Genomic DNA, 20,851 nt, shown 5'->3' with positions numbered 1-20,851 from the left:
GTGAGTATATGGTGCTGTATATGTTGCCCAGGGGTGGGTTGCTGCCGGCGTTACTGCTGGTTCACAACCCGCATTCCAGATGCGCGCAGTGCGTGCATGTGCTGTTCAATGTAAATTGTTCTTTGCGCATGCACAGAACAATTTACAGTGAAGTGTGCATGTGCAGTCACTAAAATCTAGAATGGCAGTGGCTAAACAGCAGCAAGGGAACTGGTTTGGGGGCGTGGCGGGCTGAACAGTTGTGAATCGGGCTGAACCGGCAGCAATCCACCTCTGATGTTGCCCCTGGGTGGTACAGTAGTAAATAAGAAGTACCAACTAATCTTTTGAAGGCTCATAACAATTCTTCCTTTTCTTACATTAGGATGGAGAAGAAACATTTAATCGTGCAAAGCTTCTGAATGTAGGCTTCACAGAAGCTTTGAAAGAATATGATTATGACTGCTTTGTATTTAGTGATGTTGATCTAATCCCGATGGATGACAGGAATATCTATAAGTGTTACGACCAGCCCAGGCACCTCTCTGTATCTATGGATAAATTTGGATTTCGGTAAGAAGTTGGTTGTTTACATTTAGTATAAAGCATATACTAATATGAGTGAATTATTGGGAGTTGGTGGCAAATGAATATAATAAATAATCTCTAGTCCTGAGGATCTGGAGGCCAGAATATGACTATATCTACACTTGCATTATACTTTTGGAAGGAGGGCAGATTTTCTGTTGGATGTTCACCATTGGGGCCCAAACCAATATTTAGAGGGATCTTGGAAGTGATTCTTTTTTAGATATAGCTTGTGTCACAATTAAATCTGGCATCTGTTCTAATGACATTCTAATTATTCTTACTTTTTTAACTGTCCAGTCTAGCTTCCAACTTTATATTCCCATCTAAGTGCTAACCAGTCTCCACCTTACCTTCTGAGCTTGCCCTCCGAGCTCAGACAAGGTTACCTAGATGTTGCTGACAGTTCAGTTAAGCTTGAATAATAGTACATGTATACAGATGCAAATACATATGTGTGTGTATAAAATTTATTCACAAAGACACACATCTATAAATATGTATATGTGTATATGTAGTATAATAATATAAATTTAATGAAAAACTTTTTTTACAAAATTAAAACTATAGAAAAATGAAATAATATATAGAAAAGCGAAAAATATATATAAAGATAGGAAAGAAAAACAGAAAAAAGTGAACAACAATATGCTGTAAATTCAGAAGAAGAAAGAGAAGAAAGTTTTAAAAAACAATTTATGATCTTTGTATCAGTTACAAACATAACTAGTACTGTTTCCATCCTCTCAAATTACAGAATTATTCTTCCTATATAATAAACTATAAAAATGAACCATAGAGCTCATTTTTTTCCATTTTCATCAAAATCTCCATAAAAGATTTCCAGTCTTTTAAAAAAGTAGTTATGGCTTCTTCCAACTTGAAAAATGGTTTTGATGAATTCGGAACTCAGAGATTTCAGAAAACACGGTTTTATATATTGGCATAGACAAGTTTACAGGAGTACGAGGTGGCATGTTACTTTTTCTGATCATATCAGTGGTGGGTTCCCGATCCCGGTGCACCCGGTATGGTGCAATGGGGCCCGGCATCCACCATAGGAATGTGCGCAGTGTGCCATGCGTCCTTACCGCTTGCGACGCCTCCATTAGCCTTCCTGATGCTCAAGCTGCTCGGTGGAGCATTGTGCAGATGCCGTACGTGGCATGCGTGGAAGTGCCGAAGAGCTCAAATACAGGAGGACAGGCTGATGGGCCCTCCGGAGCACCGTACCGGAACGGTACCCGGTGCTCCTGGTAGGCACCAGTACACCCGTACTGGGGCGTACCACCTGCAACCCACCACTGGATCACATCTATCTAGAATTGTGACTAGAGATATAATCCAAGCTTCTCTATGATCACATGAATTTAAATGAACAATTTATCTTTGTCTCTTCCAGCTTACCTTACAATCAGTATTTTGGAGGTGTGTCTGCTTTAAGTAAGGAACAATTCCAAAAAATCAATGGGTTTCCCAATAATTATTGGGGCTGGGGTGGCGAAGATGATGACATTTATAACAGGTAAGATCTCTCATCTTTTTAGTTAATGTTGAATTTGGGGCTTGGTATGTTGTTTAATTTTGGGAGTTGTGCCTGGTACAGTAATTTCTCTCTGTGCCATTTGTTGATTTACGGTTTCTTCTAATGTTGCTCTGATATGTAGCCTTATGGGTACAGGAATGCAAATCCAGAATTGGTGTTCAAGAAATATTTGCATGTGAAGAGTTTGTCTTGACAAACTTGGCTACAGTGGCCTAAGGAAGGCCTTAGGGCTTTCAAGCCATCTTTGACTTAGAGCAACAATCATTCACAGCCCAAATGTGGACAAAAGAGTCAGTATCAATTTAGTTCAGATTATCATCTCTGGAGGCTATTAATTTGCTTAGAAACTGAAGTTGAGAATGCCTATAATCCATGTACAATAAAGCTTGATTTATTTAAGCCATGCTTTTTTCTGTGGTGCTTCCCCTATCGTTGTCCATTATCATTTCTGAGTACCAATCTAGAAGAGGGTTGTAGAAGATACATTTATTTTTCAAATATTAGTCCACCTCTCTCCTATTAAGTGCATCTATTTCTGTCACCCTGACAGTGTATTGTATCAGCTAGGAGCCTTGTTGAGACTACTGTAAATGGCAAGAGGTTTTCATACTTGCACCTGTGTCAGTTTCTTACCTGTTAGTGAAATGAGTTTTTTGTTTTTTAAAATGATCTCCCTTCCTTGTGTTCTCTTTTCTTCAAGATGCAGTTTTGATACAGCTGACAATCTTCTATCACCCATTTCTTAAACAAATCTATATCTTGCTTCAAATAAAATGATTGCTTATAAATTCTGCAATCAAGATATCATAAGGGTTTTTAAATTTTATTTTCATTAGGATGTTCTGACTCAGGAGAATAGAATAGAATTTTTTATTGGCCAAGTGTGATTGGACACACAAGGAATTTTTCTTTGATACATATGCTCTCAGTGTACAAAAAAGACAATATACATCATCTTTTATGTACACTGAGAGCATATGCACCAAAAAGTAGCATTCTTTCAGCACTTTGCTTATGCTTAGAAGAACATTTTAAAATAACTCTACGACCAAGTTCTTTTCCCTGCCCCTGCCACCTCATCTGTATTGTGATATTTTAGTTGGATTACACAATAAAATATAAAGCCAAGGTTGTTGTGCAATAAAATCAATAAGAACTTCCCTCACCAAAATAATGAGTCCTTAGTAAATATCCTGTGCATTTTCCAGCTTGAAATCTCAAGTGAATACCAACTATAAGGAATTCAGAAAGATACTCTGAACATAAAGATATTGAAAGTCTACCCCTACTAAAGGATAATTGATTACCACACGGATGTCCTGTATCATTCCTACATTTTCTGTGCAGGTTTCAAGGACTTTTCCAGCTTCTAAATGACATGCATGATTCCGAGTTATTGTTTTTATGTGACTTGCTGTGATATACAATCATAATGCCTATAAGGGAGGCATTGAATTAGAGATCTAAATTGAAAGGATTTAAGTTTTGTGAAAGTCCAACATCTTGTTGATCACAGGTCTATTTTAAAATGGACATTCTGAATCTAGAATCTGTGCTAAATTATGTGGAAGTTCTGCTTTTCTGAATCAGCTGCATATGTGAACTTGCTCCTTGTTTGCTCTGGAACAAATCCAGATGCCTTCTTTAACTCAGATTGGAACATTTTAAGAAACACCTTGGCACATTGGCTTTAGATGACACTCTAGTGGACGTTTCTTCTTTTTAGATAAAGCTATAAGTATTCACTATGGGATAGTTGTATTTTTATTCCTTTAAATCAGGGGTGTCTAACTGGATTTCTTGGAGGGCTGGATCAGCATTGTAGTTGTCCTACATGGGCCGGCGGGGGGGTGGGGGAGGAAATGGGATGGACAGCCTCCTGCAGCACCCTGCCTGCCAAAACAGGGTGTGGGGTGGCCAGGGGTGGCCCCCATTTTGTCAGGCAGGAGGCTATCCAGGCCAAAAATGGGACGTAGGGGTCACCCCCACGCCCCATTTTCACTAGCAGAGCCACTGTGGGCTGATCCTTTGCTATTTCCAGGCTGGCCCCATGGGCCAGATTTAAGCACCCCGTAGGCCAGATCCAGCTCACGGGCCTTGAGTTTGGCACTCCTGCTTTAAATGAAAGTTTAAATATTCAAAATATTTACAGACCATGAACACTTGCATTCTCCTTTCCAATAGTATTGATTTTAGAGAACAAACGTTTGTATGGCAGCTACAAAGTAAACTGGAGTGGCCTGCTTCCAGAGGGAACCAGGGAGCCTTGCAATGTTCCTTTTCTTGCTGTTTTAGAAAGCAGATGATTCAGGGACATTGCTCCGTGCTCCATGCTATTCAAGGGTCACTGCTCTCCTTGTCTTCTAGCACTGGTCTCTTGATTTATACCAAGTGAGAAGCTGTCTGCCTGCTGTTGGGTCAAGACTTTAGCAACAAAGCACATAGTGTTTCTACTCAAACCCTTTGAATACTTGTTTCCTTGGCACATACTATTAGGTGCACATTGTGTTTGGGATGAGCAGGAAGCATTTTATGTCAAGAGGTGTTAAGTTTGGCAGACAGAAGGAAAATATGCTCAGCATTTAGCGGTCACTGAGATTTTTAGATGGTATTCTTAGAATACCATCAAGGGAATGAGAAATACCAGACATTGGCTTATACAAGAATACATTTCTGGGCTCTGTTAGGAGTCCTGCTCTTTAATTCTAAATAAATTCTTTCACCATTTAGAGGAAAATGTTCTTTCAGGAAGCTCAGAAATACACTTAGCAAATTTTACTACCCCCTCCGCCCAAGTAGAGAACTATATTATTCCATACAAAGCAATAATGTTTAGAGTTACAAGGTCACCAGCATTTCCTGTTTCTCATTTACACCATTGCCCTGAAACCTGTTTTTCAACCCTCATGTTCTTTGTTGCTAAGCTGACACTACCATCGTTTAACGTTATTTTGTTCCTTCTTTGTCAAGGGACACATATACTTATTTATGTAATCATTTTTGTTCGCACCTTTCCTACAGTAGCTGGATAGGAAGGAGGTCAGGCTTAAAGAAGCTGGGAGTTGAGACACAACCCTTCCCTGGCAGGCAGGACATCTTATGGGTAGGCTTTTAGAACTTCAAAGGAGAATCATGAGATCTTCCCCTTATTCATCCTCTTTTGACCATCTAAGCAGATCATTTCTATATCCTTAAGTGGCACTTTGCCCTTGAAGAAAAATTGGATTAAAATAGAACTGTTTGACTTGAGATGTTCAGTTAATTACTACAGCCTTAAATCATATTAATTAATGGGGGGAGAAGTTCCTTGATATTGCTGTACCTGTTGTAGTCATAATGTTTATGTAGAATGAAATACAAATCATGGCTTGAGTTAATGATTAACTTTGGTTAAAGGGCTGTCACATTGTTCATTGCTGACATGATAGTTCAAAGCCTGGCTCCTTTTTTATGGGGTCACTTATATGTCTTCCTATGCCTGGGCATTCAGCGACCTATTTTTTTTTCCATTGGGAATCGATATTAAAATTGTTGGGCAGATGTTGTGCAAGTGTCATTGGGGGCTTCCTGGATTTGAATCTTCCAGCTTGATAGATGAGGAAGGTCAGCTGCACTGGTGGGGGTGAATTGTTCATAATTTTTCTGTATTCTCTCACTAGTGCACCTTGCCTTCATAAAGGTGGTAATGCTATATGGCTCAGAACAGGAAGTCAGCAGTGGTTTTAATACATCCGCTTATAATCCTCATGGTATAGTTGAGTCTGGCATCTAATTTACTTGTATGGCAGCTGTTAAGCCAAACAGGGACACAGTATTCTGCCGCGGAGTAGCAATAGCAATAACACTTAGACTGATATATCGCTTCACAGTGCTTTATAGCCCTCTCTAAGTGGTTTACAGAGTCGGCATATTTTCCCCAAGAATCTGGGTCTTAATTTTACCGATCTCAGAAGGATGGAAGGCTGAGTCAACCTTGAGCCGGTGACATTCGAAATGCTGAACTGCAGGCAGCTGGCAGCCAGCAGAGATAGCCTACAGTACTGCATTTTAACCACTGTTCTCACCACGGAGTAGACAAACCCTAGTGTCTGATGACCTGAGGGTGGCAGCTGAATTTCCTCATTTAGTTCCACATAATTTCTAGAATATGCTGTTTTCCTGTAGTTCTGGTGAGAGGGGCTACAGCAGGGTTTGTTACAGCCAGATTGGTCCAGAGACTGAGTGATTTTTCTTAATATATCCTCCTTTCCCTTCTGGCTCCCGGTTTCCCTCAGTCTTTTGGTCCAAGCACTATAGCTGGTGGCTCCAGTGAGGTTTCATCGTGTTTAAGGTTAAATCTAAATTGACATTTAAATTGGATATTGTAAATTATTAATTTGGCACTTGGCTGGATTCAGGGAGATTAGGTCTCCTGAGAGATCGAGGCTTTTCCTCATGGCTCTGCAGCCTTCGGAGGGCAGTCAATTCCCTCCGCACTCAGCAGGGACCGTTTTCCCAGTCTAATTCTGGAACGGCGGCTTAAGTGCGGCACCCAGCGGCCCTTTCCTCAAGCAGTGGCCGCCCAGCTCCTTCAGTGCGGTCTGGTACTGCTGGGTTTCCCTAGCGGCCTGAGAGATTGCCGGCTGCATGAGGAGCACGTGCTGCCTCTGTTGTCGATGGCAGTGGGCAGAACAGCCCCAGGGAAAAGAAAAGCCAGCATGAAAGCATCCACAGCGGCAAGAGTGGCCCCAGACTGTCCAGAGGCTGGTGCGAGGGTCTCAGGACCCGGCTCATTGTGAGGCTAACCCCTCAGAGCCATGTGCGCCTTACCCACAAGACGCGGTGGCCATCTTGGTGCGACCTCATGGGCAGTGGCCTCATTCCGCACTTCCGGTAGCGCCCAAGCAAGTGGAGGCCTCAGAACAAGGACAGATGGAATCAGAAACATTGAAGACATGTGAGTGAGTCATGGCCTCAACAACTTCTGATATGGCCCAAGGATCTTGCAGAGGAGGGCCAGGGCAGGCTTAGGCCCAGGGCAGCAGCCTCCAGGCCCACAGCCGACCAGTGCCCCTCCAGAGCTGCGGCCAGGGATGAATCTAGAAGACAGAAAGCCCTGGAAAAACAGGTGGCCAGAGCAGAGAGGCTGGCTCAGGCATCGAGACCTGAATCTCCCAGCAGATCCAGATCACCCATTGAGGCCCGATCTCAAACATCTGGTTCCCCTACCAGGGGGTTCAGTCCTTCCTCTCCTTCAATCTCTTCAGCCAGGATCCGCGGGGGGTGGTGGCTTCTCCTCCCATATCTCCAAGAGGCTATAGGGGAAGGACCCGGGGGAGGGGGGTTCCTGGGACCTTACCAGCAGCCCAACTTGCCCCCTGAGGTCCCCCTTCGCGAGGCCCTTCCAATGAGGAACTAGAGGATTTGGATCAATTGCCCGAGACTCATCTCCGCTGCAATATTTAGGGGCATTTCATCGGGCCTAGCCAGAGGGATAATCCTTCTCATGGGGTGTCTAGACCTCCAGCAGTTTCCAGGTGGAGATCTCCGTCTTCCTACAGAGGGCACGAGATTTCTAGGCCTCCTTCCCCTTCAGTGGTCAGCAAGGGTTCCATCTTGGGGGAGGCCACACACCCAGATCTGGGCTTCTCAGAGGATGAAGATGCAGCCCCCTCGGAAGCCCCAGCCTCCCCAGGGCTTTTTCCTCCCCCCGCCTTTAAGCATGCCTCCCCCGGTATCTCAGCACAGGGATCCGAATTTGGCCATATTTATAAATCCCAATACGGATAAGGAGGAAGTTCCAGCTCCTCCTCTCTTTCTCGAAGTAGTACAAAACCAGTGGGTAAGGCCTTCTTCCTTGCCCAACCCAGGGGGCAATGATAATGGAGATCAACCCCCAATTAAACCGGATGTATGTTGGGTTTTTAAACTGTTTGTTAATGTTTGTATTCTCCCCCTGTATGTTATTTTTTTATTTCATTCGTATTTGTAAGCCATCCTGAGTCTCCCTGGGATTGGGCGGCATATAAACCCATTAAATTACTAATTATGATAAACGATACTGCAACATGGAGCAAGCCTTTGCCCAGACCTTGCAACTCCCCACAATGGATGCCCCAGTGGCCCGTTTGGCCATTGCCTCCACTATAGTCTCAGAGGACATGGCAGGCAAACTGAAGCCAGAGGACAAGTGTGCGGAGCATACTCTTCATAAGAACTTTAACGCTTCTGCCTGCACCATTAAGGTTCAACCGCACGACAGTCATGTGGCTTTGACAATTCCAGGATCGTATCCCAATCCAGGATAAGCGTCTTCACCAAGACCTCACCAAAATCATTTCTGCCACCCAGTTCTCGGCAGATGCCACCCTGGATTCTATCAAATTCGCTTCCAGAGCTCTTTCCACCTCTGTGACGGCCAGGAGGCTCCTGTGGCTCCGCAACTGGCAAATAAACAACAAGTCCAAATGGAACCTGGCAACAGCTCCCTTCTCTGGGCCTAACCTTTTTGGGGTGTCCCTTGATCCTATTCTTGTCGAGAACAAGGATAAGAAGAAGGTCCTACCTTCAAACACCAAGAAGCTGGACAGTCGCCTGTCTTCATACCATAGGCCCCCTTCTTTTAGGAATCCAGACCAGGATTACCGTCAGCAGCGGTATGCCCCCTATAGGTATGTGCTGTGGCTCAGCAGAAGCCGATGGAGCTGCCACCAGACTCCGACAGCGAGGGGTCTTATGAGTCAGCCCTGGAGGATGCGGAGGACACTGGACAGGGTTCCAACTCTGAGCAGGGCGCGGAGAGACTGGTTGGCCACCAGGTGGCGCCTGAGCCTTAGATCAGTGGGAAGGAGACAAGAGTGAGTGATCCAGAAAACACCTGTGAGTTGTTCCGGGATGCACACCGTCGAAGGGCTACTCGGCGTCAAGAACAACTGCGTAATTACAGGAGGTGATTATGCTCAGCTGATGCTCATTAAGATCCTCTCCTGATTATAAAAGAGACTGCTTGTACCACACCCTTCTGCAGAAGTCAACATTAAGGACTAACAAGAAACAAACTTGGCAGGCTGGATTGCTGCCAGAGTTTGTTTGCATTGCTGCCAAATTTTGTAGAACTTGCTGCCAGAGTGCTTATCTCTTTGTTTATGTGGCTTGCAGCCAACGAGAGTCTGGACTGATTAAAAAACATTCTCATTTACGTTGGTTTTGGCTTTCGTTCCCGGACGGAGAAGGGGGGGGTCAGAACAGGTATGATAGGCAGAATCAGCGGCCGTTCTATCAGGATAGAAATAGATACCAAAGTCAATCCAAATGGCCCTTTCACGGAGGGGGCAGCCACTCCTTCCGCAGGGGGAAATGACTCGAACCCGAGTCTCCCCATAGGCGTCCGCCTGGCATCCTTCGCAGACCAATGGGACCAGTTAACTTCAGATGCCTGGGTCAGGTCAAGGGTCAGGGAGGGTCTCCATCTGGAGTTCCTTGCTCCTTCCCCAATGCTCTTCAGAACTTTCCCCTCCTCCAGGGACCCAGAAAGGCTACACCTAATGCTTCTGGCAATTCAACACCTACTGGACATTCAGGCAGTTGAGCCAGTCCCCCTGGAGGGATGGGGACAAAGCGTTTACTCAAATCTATTTGTTGTTCCCAAGAGCTCCCGGGGGATGGGGAGCAATCCTGGACTTGAAGTGCCTGAATTCCTTCCTGGTCTACCAGTGATTCAAGATGTCCTCCCTCAAGTCCATATTGTTGGAGATCAGGTGGGGGGACTTCGTCAATAGACTTAACAGTGGCATGCCTACACATTCCGATCCAGCAGTCACACCGCAAATTTCTCTGTTTCTCACATGGGGTCGTCACTTTCAGTACAGGGCACTTCCATTTGGTCTGGCCTCCGCCCCCCAAACGTCACAAAAGTCCTGGTGGCGATGGCGGCTCACCTACGCTCCTGGACGATGAGACTCCATTGTTACCTAGACGACATGCTCGTCCTTGCCCAGTCCCGCACGCAGGCGAATCTGGATCTGCAGGTCACCATCTGATTGTTACAGTCCCTGGGGTTTTCCATCAACTTCCCCAAGAGTCACCTCTCCCCTTCGACGAGAATCCTCCACTTAGGCACCGTGATAGACTCAATAACGGGACTGGTTCGCCTTTCACTAGAACATCTGACAAGCCTACAAACATTGGCACGGCACGTCCGCGCAAGTAGGTCAGCTTCCATCCTGACCTTGACACAACTGCTGGGCAAGATGGTGTCATGCATAGGGATTCTTCCGTGGGCCCGCCTGCACTCCGGAACACTACAGTGGACACTCATTCCATTCCAACGGCGGCGGATGAGCAACTACCCACACTCCATCTTTCACCGGAACTCCGCTGGTCCCTGAAGTCGTGCTTGTCCCTGTCTTTGAACCGCGAGGCCGAGTTCTGGGAACTGGAGCACATCTCCATCATGACAGATGCCAGCCTCTTCTGCTGGGGAGCGGTGATGGGGACCAGCCTGGCGCAGGGCCAATGGTCAAAGTCCGACCTGCGCCACAATATCAATTGGCTGGAGCTGAAGGTGGCCCACCTAGCCTTGCTGCATTTTCGAGACTCAATCACCAGCTTGGATGTATGCCGTGCCCTGCATTTACCTCAGATGTACATCTCCCTTCAGGCGGTTGGAGGCCTTGTTCCTGTCCTTCCAAGTTAAGTCATTGGGGGCTAGGGTGTCCTCCGCCACCATTGGCAGGTGGGTGAGACAGGCCATCATGGAGGCTTAGCAAGCCATTCACCAGGTACCTCCACAGGGCATCATCGCCCACTCCACCAGAAGTGCGGCCACCACGGCTGCCTGGGCTACTAGGGCCCCGCTGGAGGACATTTGTCGAGCGGCCATCTGGGCCTCTCCCTCTCCCTTTATTCGTCACTATCACCTTGATCGTTTTACTTCGGTGGACGTAGCCTTTGGCCGTAGGGTACTCCAACAAGTAGCGACCCCCCTCCCCCGGGATCATCAACCCACTCTGGGACTTAGCTTGGATATGTCCCCGCTGTAGCCCCTCCCACTGGAACTACAGGAAAAAGAACATTGGTCCTTACCTGAACATTTCTTTTCTGTAGTGTAGGTGGGAGGGGCTACTTTCCCACCCTCAATGTTTCAATGGAGTCGGGGAGGTCGTGTTATTGTGACTGTTGTTCTTGCTATTGTTGTTTTTTCCCGTTCTTGGGATGTTATCTCCTTACATAAAGCTATCAGCTGTTCCATTCGACCTCATGAAACTTGGAGCCAGGAGGGAAAGGAGGATATATTAAGAAAAATCCCTCAGTCTCTGGACCAATCAGGCTGTAACAAACCCTGCTGTAGCCCCTCCCACCTACACTACAGAAACTAAACGTTCAGGCAAGGACCAACGTTCTTTATAAATAATGGCAACACAATGAGATAAGGAGATTGCTAAACTATGCCTCCTTAAAAGAAGAAAAGAGAAAATTGTTTACATAAAAGAAATCTTATCTTTTATTTGCTTTTGCAGATTGGTTTTTAAAGGCATGGGGATTTCCCGCCCAGATGCTGCAATTGGAAAATGTCGAATGATTCGCCACATGAGAGACACTAAAAATGAGCCCAATCCACAGAGGTAAGTCCTTCATGCTGCTTCTGCCCGCACAGATCCAAGTAGCCTTTATTAACTTTCTTCTGATCCTCCGGAAATAGATATTTGATCATGAAATAGCCTTATTTTTATTTATATAAATATATAGGGATCCTTTAAAATACTAAGTCTGTCTTTTAGGACTATAAAAAATCCTGGGATGATGTTCAATAAAGCCATTTTAGAAGACAAGGAATGCAATACTTCTGATGTGTTTCGAACAGCCTCTGTTGTGTATTCACAACTGGAAAACAAAACTTAGCAACATTTTGTTTGTTATATTTATATCCTGTCTTTTATTCAGGAATTCAAGGTAACATATATAGTAAACTTTCTTCCCATTACCTCCAACAACTTTTTGAAGTAGTCTGGACTGGTTCAAAGAAAGATCTATGATTAATAGTAGACTAGAACCTGGGTCTGCCCAGCACAAGTCCAACAACATAATCAGTTTCAGCTGAATTCTAAATTCTCATAATCAAAAGTGGAGCCAAAGCAAAAACATAGTTTCCATAGTTGGACTACTACATATAACAAAAGAGTCAGCTTGGTCTAGTAGTTAAGCACCAGGCTGCAAACTGGGGGACTGTGAGTTCAAGTCCTGCATTAGCCATGAAAGCCAACTAAGTGACCTTAGGCCCGTCACTCTCTTTCAGCCTAGCCTACCTTACAGGGTTGTTGTTGTGGAGAAAATAGTAGGAGGAAAGTATATTGGATATGTTTGCCCACTTGAGTTATTTGTAAAAATGATAAAGGCAGGATACTAATTAAAGAAAAAGTATAGCAAGAGCACTTAGACTTATATACCTCTCCATAGTACTTTACAGCACTCTCAGTTTATAATGTCAGCATATTGCCCCCAATAATCTGAGTCCTCATTTTACTGATCTCTGAAGGATGGAAGGCTGAGTCAAGCTTGAGTCCGTCAGGTTTGAACTCTAAGCTTTAGGCAGACTTTGCCTGCAATACTACATTCTAACTACTGCTCTACCACCAAATGTATGTTATATATCAGTAATTCTGTTCTATGAGCACAGACTTTTTGCCACTAAATTTTTAACCTTTGAGTACAGAACTTTTTATATTCTTCTTCTGAGAAACACTTAGCAAAAATATATATGTAAGAGGGAAGTGAAATACAAAATACAATTTTATACAAATCAATTAACATTTGCAGAAGGCCAATGGCGATACTAATCACAAATTGATATTTACCAACTCTGTCTACCTTATTTTCACAGGTTTAACAAAATTGCTCATACAAAGGAAACAATGAAATCTGATGGTCTAAACTCTCTGACTTACACCGTAATAAAAACTGATAAATTTCAATTATATACAAAAATCACAGTGAATATTGGATCACCAAAAAGCTAATGTGGCAGAAATGCAATAGAAGACTTGGAATACCCAAAAAGTGACAATTCAACTTTTCAGCATTTTATAAATGATTTTATGCAATCAACTTGAAAGACAGGCACCTGTTTTGTCATCCTGAGACCTTGCAATTGGCAGACAAGTGAGAATTTTAACCCCAGAGTTTGCTTTTTTTCATTTTTAAAAACTTTATAAACGATAAATAGAAGTTGTAAATATATGAATTTTCAGGGAATGGTTGGAGACTTAGGTGCTGACTCCCCTTGGAAATTTTCCCATGCAAGTGTCACAAAAAAGAATGAAAGTTGTATTGAAGCATTCTTTTTTTTCTTTCCAAAATGTTCTCTTTTATGTTAGGAAGCTAACCTAAGAAGGATTCCTAGTGGATAGAGGCCTATGTATTTGATGGGCATTCTCTCCACTTTAAAATAATGAGGGTCACAATTTGAGAACGTTTTTGTTTCCAAATTGTGAAGTATTCTGCAGTGGTAAGTCATTTCCCTTTCTTCCTGCTCTTTTCCCAATTTAATTTAAAAATTGGTCACTGTATGAAAATTCTGTGGGTACAAATGGAAGGATTGGAAAATGCTGCTAAAGTGGTTTGAGTTTACATACTTTGATTTATCTTCCCCAAATCATGTCAAAATTGTTCCTTCTTGTCTGAAATCTTCCATGGGGAGAAGAGGAACTAGAAACCTCAAAACAAACAGCTTTGCATTCTGTTCTGCTGGCATGGAGATTTAAATAATGCAGGCCTCTTTGCCCAACAGTGTATCAGCAAGCCAAAATCTTGAAACCATGGTGCTTGCTTTATCTAATAGGATCATAAGCCCAGTTTTTACATTGGGCTCACTGCACTATGGGATGAAAATATGAATGAAACTGTTTCATCCTATCCTTTCCTAACCCAATCATGTTAGGTTGCTAATTGAAGCTTCCTATTTTTTTCTGGATCTAATTGGGTGATTGTGGAGAAGTCAGGTTAAAATGTACACTATAACCCAGATCACGCAGCATCCCTTCCCTAAGATATAGAAAGGAGAAGGTGTGCATCCAAGTCTCACACTCGGTGCCAAGACATTGTGGTGTGACCTGCGAATATCAGCTTCAAAGGCACAAGGGATGCTGATAGGTGGAAGGCATCATTCATGGGTTGGTCCATGGAGGCAGAATATTGCTAGGCCAGCAATACATAAACTTTAGCTTGCTTATGTGCTGTTGCTGTTTGAAAATGAGCCACTTCTAGAAGTATTTTAAAAGGACAAAGCCTGTGTGTAATGCTCAAACAGATGGCCTGCAAAACATCTGCTTTGGAATTAAACTGAGCATTGTATTTATTCATGTGAGAAACATCTCTGTTCCTGTGGAACACTGATGGGGTCTCTCCCAAGCTAATTCTGCAGAGTCGACCTTGTCTTAAGAACAAGAACGGGGAAATGGATATTTGGCAAGAGCGAGACAGCATTACTCTCCAACTGACCAGAACTTGTCAACTCTGAGTAAGTCTGCTGGGATTTCCTCATCCAATGGGAAGTTATGCTTCCAGATTTTCTCTAAATAAAGGTGGTGGAGGGAGACAGTCAGTTTTCTAGATTAAAAAAAAGGCAAAGTTCTTGCTTAGTTAAATCATATAGATGGGGCTCAGCCTTCCAACAAAGTTCAGATGAAGAATATCCTAAGCCTATTGGGACCATTTATTGCTTGAGATTGTATGTGTACGTGTGATATTGGGGTGTAAAGCCTACTCAGGTTGTAGTAGGAGCACAGAAATGAAAATGGCCCCAGGAACTAGACCCTGTAGTGAGCAGGGCAAACTTTTTGAGGGCTAAAAGTACCAATACGTCTGGTTGTAAGCAATATGTTGCTTGCAAGGAATTCAGCCAGGCAGAGGTAAATAATAACCTGAAGATTTGGGGTGTATTAACTAGTTCATCAGAGACCTTCTATGGAAGTGGGAGGACTTTTTAACTTTCTACCTGGCAAAATTGTAGCAGAGAGGTGTGCCAATAACCAGTAGCATAATCTCTAAGATAAGAGAACAGTTCAAATAGAATTTCCTCAGTGAAGCCAGTTCTTGATACTGCAAAATAAACATGATCCATTTAAGAACCAGGTTATTGCCAGATTGCCTTACATGTGAATGGAAAGTTTTGTTTCATGTTCTACTGCTCTAATGAAATCTTTTTCTTACTGGAGCATGGCAAATATTTTCAATTCTGGTTTTATAAAGTGCCTTTTGGTTTTTAAAATGATTTGTCAGGAATGTTTACTATTGTAAAAGCCTATATGTCAAACAAAGGTGTATTTTCTCAGTGTTTTGTGTAAAACTTGAAGTCTGCTGCTGGATTTTACTGTTAAAAATATTATAGGGGAATAGGCTAAAGCAAATGCAGCATAAAATGGCATGTTAGTACCATTAAATTAGCCTAAGTGACAGGCGACATCATGTTTTAACTAGATTTGATTTATGGAATCAGCCTTCACAAGAACATTCAGTTTGCCTTACAAATATATTCATCTCCATGTCTGAAGAATCATAAATTATGGCCTGTTGGGATATTGTCATTTCCCCACTCCATTATGAACTGTTGATGAAGACAATGAAGCATAGCTTGAGGATCAAAGTAGAATTTGCATCCCAGAACTCAACATCCTTGATTTTTACTTTCAAAATTACATGCTTCTATGAGAATGTTTCCAGTGGTTTCCTTCTATAAAAGGAATAGCCTCCCAACAGCTTCAGCATTTTTATTATCAAGCAGATCCTAACCAGTGATTAGGGACCTGCTCAGAACTCACATATTTTCAGGGATGGAGATAACTTTCAAATTTAGCTTTCTCCTGTATCTTCCCTTCCTTCCTTTTTTTTTTTACGGACGCAAAATAATCAGTTTTAAGAAAGTATCTTGGAGGGATATTCATATCACTCAACAGTCAGGGAAAGGAAGGCCTACTTTCCATGCTAATGACCATCAATAGCTTTTCAACTCCATTTGTCCAACTGCATCACCAAAGGAAACCATTCCCAGTTCATTTCAATCAACCTTTCATAAACTGGTCTGCTTCCAATGTGTGGGTCATTGTAATCCAGTGCAACTCAAGGACACCAAATTGGCCAAGGTTGCTTTTGCTGCTTACAATAGCAGAGAATGTGCACATTGCCCCCAGTTTATTCACATTTGAGGCAATCCCTGAAATAGAGCAGAGGCACTGTCCCTGTTACCTCATTGGAAACTATGTGTTCCCTAACTTCTCAAGCACATTGGCAGCCAGTTGTGTAGTAGATGAAAGTTCTTGTGTATAGCTCTTAGTATGTGACATTCTTAAATTTTAGACTATGAAGAAAGTTGGATGGGAGAAGCATTTGGCTTCTTCATTCAATTCTTTCCCCTTTTGTTCAAAGAAAAGCAAATGGCCAAAATAAGCAACCCCATCATTGTTGGAACAAGGGATCCCTTTGTCCTTTTGAGATGAAACCTCTTTTAAAAATCTCTAATAGAAATATTAAGCTTTTCCCAGAGTGAGATTAATTGAGGTAGGAGGGTGCAATTGCAGAGGGAAGGCCGTTCAAACTGATATTGGGTTTTCCAGCCTGAAGACACTTCTCCAATCTGGTTATCCCCTGAAACATCAGGATACAGCTCCCATTGTTCTTGTGCAACATCCTTAGTTTGCTGCCATGAAATCTGGGCTTTATCATAACATGATAGAACAAAGAGAGAATGGCAGGCAAGAATTATCTCTTGCTCTTATTTCACTACTCTTGCTTGATTTCTGAAGTGTATGTGACTGTAGTTTGTTATCTTTGACTGCCAAACTTTAATTTTTTTAAATGTTCAGCTCCAAATGCTTAATTTCCCCTTACTGTACTGTGGCATCCTTTTGAGGCAAGGAAAAAAGTTTTAAATCTTAGGCAGTCTGACAACAAAGAAGCAATTCCGATATCACTTACTCAAAGCCAGTGTTTCTCAACCTCAGCAATTTTAAGATGCGTGGACTTCAACTCCTAAAATTCCCCAGCCAGAACTTCAGGAAGTTGAAGTCCATGCATTAAAGGTGTTGAAGTTGAGAAACACTGGTCTAGGTAACCAAACTCTTCAATTCTTTCAGATTCCCTCTTCTTGTAGCATTTGGAACAAATTAAAACTCTATTCAACATTTCTCTGGACCTGATATGTTTCTAAATTTTTCCTTGGTTTCTCCAGCTATAGAAGCTGGAGGCACAATATTTAAATGTCTGCATTAGCATTAGCTTTATCTGTAGGCATGTATTTGGGGGCTCACATCCATCTGAGTACCTGTTGCTGGGAAAACTGAATTTGTGATGTAAGTTAAATGTGAATTTTAAGGTTAGGATTTTCTTCTACATTTTTTACTACACAACAGCTCCTAATGGTCTTAACAATTTCATGTACCCTATAAATTCAATCTCCCTGCCAACCTCTTTTGGAAATTATAGAAATGAGAAGCTTTTGTAGACATTTTAGAATTAGATTAACTGTTCTTAAACACAAAACACAAGCATGAAAAATTACAAATCAAAATGAAGGCTGAAATCCTGTAATATTCTGAGAACTTCTAGCTAACGGAATACAGATGGTATTTACAAATTGTCAGGGTTAATATGTTACATTAGACGTCAGTAAAACAAATCTGAGATGCAGTATAAAGTCCACTCCAGTCACTCAGTTCTTTATGAGGACCACATTTCCATGGTAACAATATGGCAGACATTTGCCACTGCTTTCTTCCTGGGATTTTATTTCAATTGTTGAATTTAAACTGTAGTTTTGTAAGGATTTCCTTGTGGTACCCCATTCAAATGCTAATCAAATACTGCACATTTCTGCCTTTCTGAAATCAGTCAACTTTTGCCCACATTCTGTTCTCTGCTGTGAAAAAGCATCATATAAAATCTCTCAGAGGCCTTTTATTGAAATAATATGGTAGGCTGAGTTTACAAAGTACAAGTTGTGATCTTACTTTTCATTTACCACTTCCCCTATTTTCACTGGACACGTGGATGCCTTTTAAAAATCAGGCTCAATTGCTAATATGGATACAGCAAATAGGTTTTCTCACCTATAAATATACATTCCAGCAAGCAACTATTATGGTATCCATCATACAGCACAGCTTAGACATATGGTTACCTGTATGTAAGTATGTGTGACTTGGATGTGCACATGAAATTCAGGGAAAATTGCCATAGAACCTTATTCAATAACCTGGTTATAATTTTCATCTCTTCAAGGTGTTTGAGAGAAGTGCCTTAAAATATTTTTTGAAGTGAATGGGGTGAAGGGATAAACAGTGTTTGCTCAGTTACTTTAGCATTGCTGTGGGTCATTTTTGCCTTTCCAGAAAACAGTATGAAAGAAATAATAAAAGTTGCTGTATAGTAACTACAATGTTTCTGCTGTTGTATTTAATTCCCTGGTGTTTCTCCTCTTATTTCTTGTGATTGCATCACAAATAGTCAGCTAACATTTCTGTTTAATCTGTGAATAATCAGAACATGTGGACTTTTGTTCTGTTTTCACTTTGCAATGTGTGCTGTGTGGAGATACTTGAATAGCAAATGGGAAATTGGTATTTCTTCTTATCCCACTGGCAATACTACTTCAAACAATGTCCTCTTCTGGAAATATTTTTTAGTCTGACATCCAAGGCAGGGCAGCCGAGCTTCTCCCTGCGCCGCTTAGTCATCTCAGGAGTCCTGGATCCTGCAGGAAGACGACAGCTCCTTCCCCTCCTTCATTCTGGATTGATTATAGGGTGGAGGCTGAAGAAGCCCACTCTGGCTGTTTTCAGGCAAAGGGCTCCTGCATCTACCAATTAAAGCAAACCCAGTCTTGTGAAAAGCAGAATGTGCAATAAGTTGCCCCTTTCATTTATGGCAATTAAATGGCACAAAGCAAAATAAAAATAGTGAAAGCCATGATTATGGTTATATTTTCAGCTGTTACAATAATCTTGGTCATAAATGATAACCAAAACTCTCATTTCCACAGCCATTTGTATGGCTAGGTGTCACTGTGTTCTACATTTATTTTATCCAGACATCTTGCAATCCTTGCAGTAAAGTCTGCCAGCTGGTATATTTTCACAGCAGCTTCATGTGGATGACCACTGCCTGGATCTGTGTAGACACCACTATTATATACAGGTAATCCTCAACTTACAATCATAACTGAGTTCAAATTTTCTGTTGTTAAAGTCAGATATTTGTTAAGTGGGGTTTGCCCCATTTTAGGATCTTTCTTGCCATAGTTGTTAAGTGAATCACTGCAGCTGTTAAATTCGTAACATAGTAGTTAAGTGAATCTGCTTCCCCATTGACCTTGCTTGTTAAAAGGTGGGAAAAGGATCACATGAGTTGGGACACTTCAACCATCATAACCATGAGTTGATTGCTAAGCGTCTGACTTTTGAGCACATGACAGTGGATGCTGCAATAGTCATAAGTGTGAAAAATGGTCATAAGTCACTTTTTAGTGCCATTGTAACTTTGAAAGGTCAGCAAATGAACTGTTGTAAGACAAGGACTACCTGTAATTAAATGTATCAATAGAAAAAAGTGTGTGAATGTGTGCATGTGTATACATAGCCAGCTGGCATTCTGCACCTAAAATATTTTAACTCCTATCACCTCTCTGAACTATGCCAACTGAGCAAAAATGCATCTCCCAGCACAGAGTCTATCTGTAAATAGAATGGTTTGGAAGAAAAAAACCTGGAATTTGAAATATAGATTAATAATTTATCTCCTATTGCTAGTGCCTCTCTTCCTGGGCATGAATGTAGGAATGGGAAGGTGCCACTACAGAAATGTTTTCCATATGATTCCCGGCTGTACTCTGGATCAGGATCTTAAAAGATCCATTGTGTAGTTTCTTCAGTGCTGGTGAAGTTGTTATTGGAAAGGCTTGAATTATGTGTTGGCATCAAGTTCCTGAAGGAACCAGTGAACTATAAAACAACTCTATTGCCTATTGTTTTCAGGACTTGCTGATCATTATGGATATAAAGAATTGGTATTTTCTGTTGATCAAATATTCTTCCATTTTCATTACAGAATTATCCCGCTGTTCCCAGGGCTGGGGAAATTATTGTTGTTTTTTGTGTTAATATGTTAATACTGTGACATTCATTATTTTTTTAATATATTGCTGGAAAAATAAAATGATTTTTAATCGGCGCACTTGCTCACACTCTTGGAATGGAAGAGAGGGGATTCTGTTCTGGTTCTTTTCTGAGATTAACTGGCTTTAGTGTAACATGATAGATGTTCTAAGCAAAAAGGTAGGGAATTGCATGGTTTGGAATGGACAGTGTCTATTATTTTGATTATTAAATAATCTGTTCATATTGAAAGTGGCACATCAGGATCCTGCATTCCTGTCCTGTTTTAGATTGATTTATTATTTAATGTGGGGAAGCATCCAAATATAGAAATACTCACATTATATAGTCCCATGATGGCGAACCTATGACACACGTGCCCCAGGTGGCAGGTGGAGCCATCTCTACGGGCACCCGAGCCGTTGCCCAGGTCAACTCCACTGCACATACGAGCAGGCTTCCTACTGCCATGTGCATGCTTTTGGCACTCAAGGAAAAAAAGGTTCGCCATCACTGGTATAGTCAAACAACAACTGCACCACAAAATTATACTAATTATCTGATCATAAATAATATTTAAGCAGACACATTTATTTCAGGGGGTTTCTATAAACACAAC

General features: G+C 42.0%; 1 protein-coding gene across 1 annotated transcript in view; it reads left to right on the top strand.

The window, feature by feature from the left end:
• The window catches only part of B4GALT1 (beta-1,4-galactosyltransferase 1), a 56,184-nt gene extending 35,876 nt beyond the window's left edge, over nucleotides 1–20,308 (top strand). The window contains exons 3-6 of the mRNA XM_014076168.2: nucleotides 365–552; nucleotides 1,970–2,092; nucleotides 11,611–11,715; nucleotides 12,972–20,308. Of these exons, the coding sequence (XP_013931643.1) occupies nucleotides 365–552; nucleotides 1,970–2,092; nucleotides 11,611–11,715; nucleotides 12,972–13,107 (552 nt within the window). The 3' untranslated portion in view covers nucleotides 13,108–20,308. The remainder of the gene's footprint in view (nucleotides 1–364; nucleotides 553–1,969; nucleotides 2,093–11,610; nucleotides 11,716–12,971) is intronic.
• The last annotated feature ends 543 nt before the right edge of the window (nucleotides 20,309–20,851 follow it).

This window comes from Thamnophis sirtalis, unplaced genomic scaffold, assembly GCF_051295495.1.
Source record: "Thamnophis sirtalis isolate CommonGarterSnake01/CBP01778 unplaced genomic scaffold, rThaSir2_p1.2 scaffold_5, whole genome shotgun sequence".
Taxonomy (NCBI): domain Eukaryota; kingdom Metazoa; phylum Chordata; class Lepidosauria; order Squamata; family Natricidae; genus Thamnophis; species Thamnophis sirtalis.
This window is presented reverse-complemented; position numbering and strand designations above follow the sequence as displayed.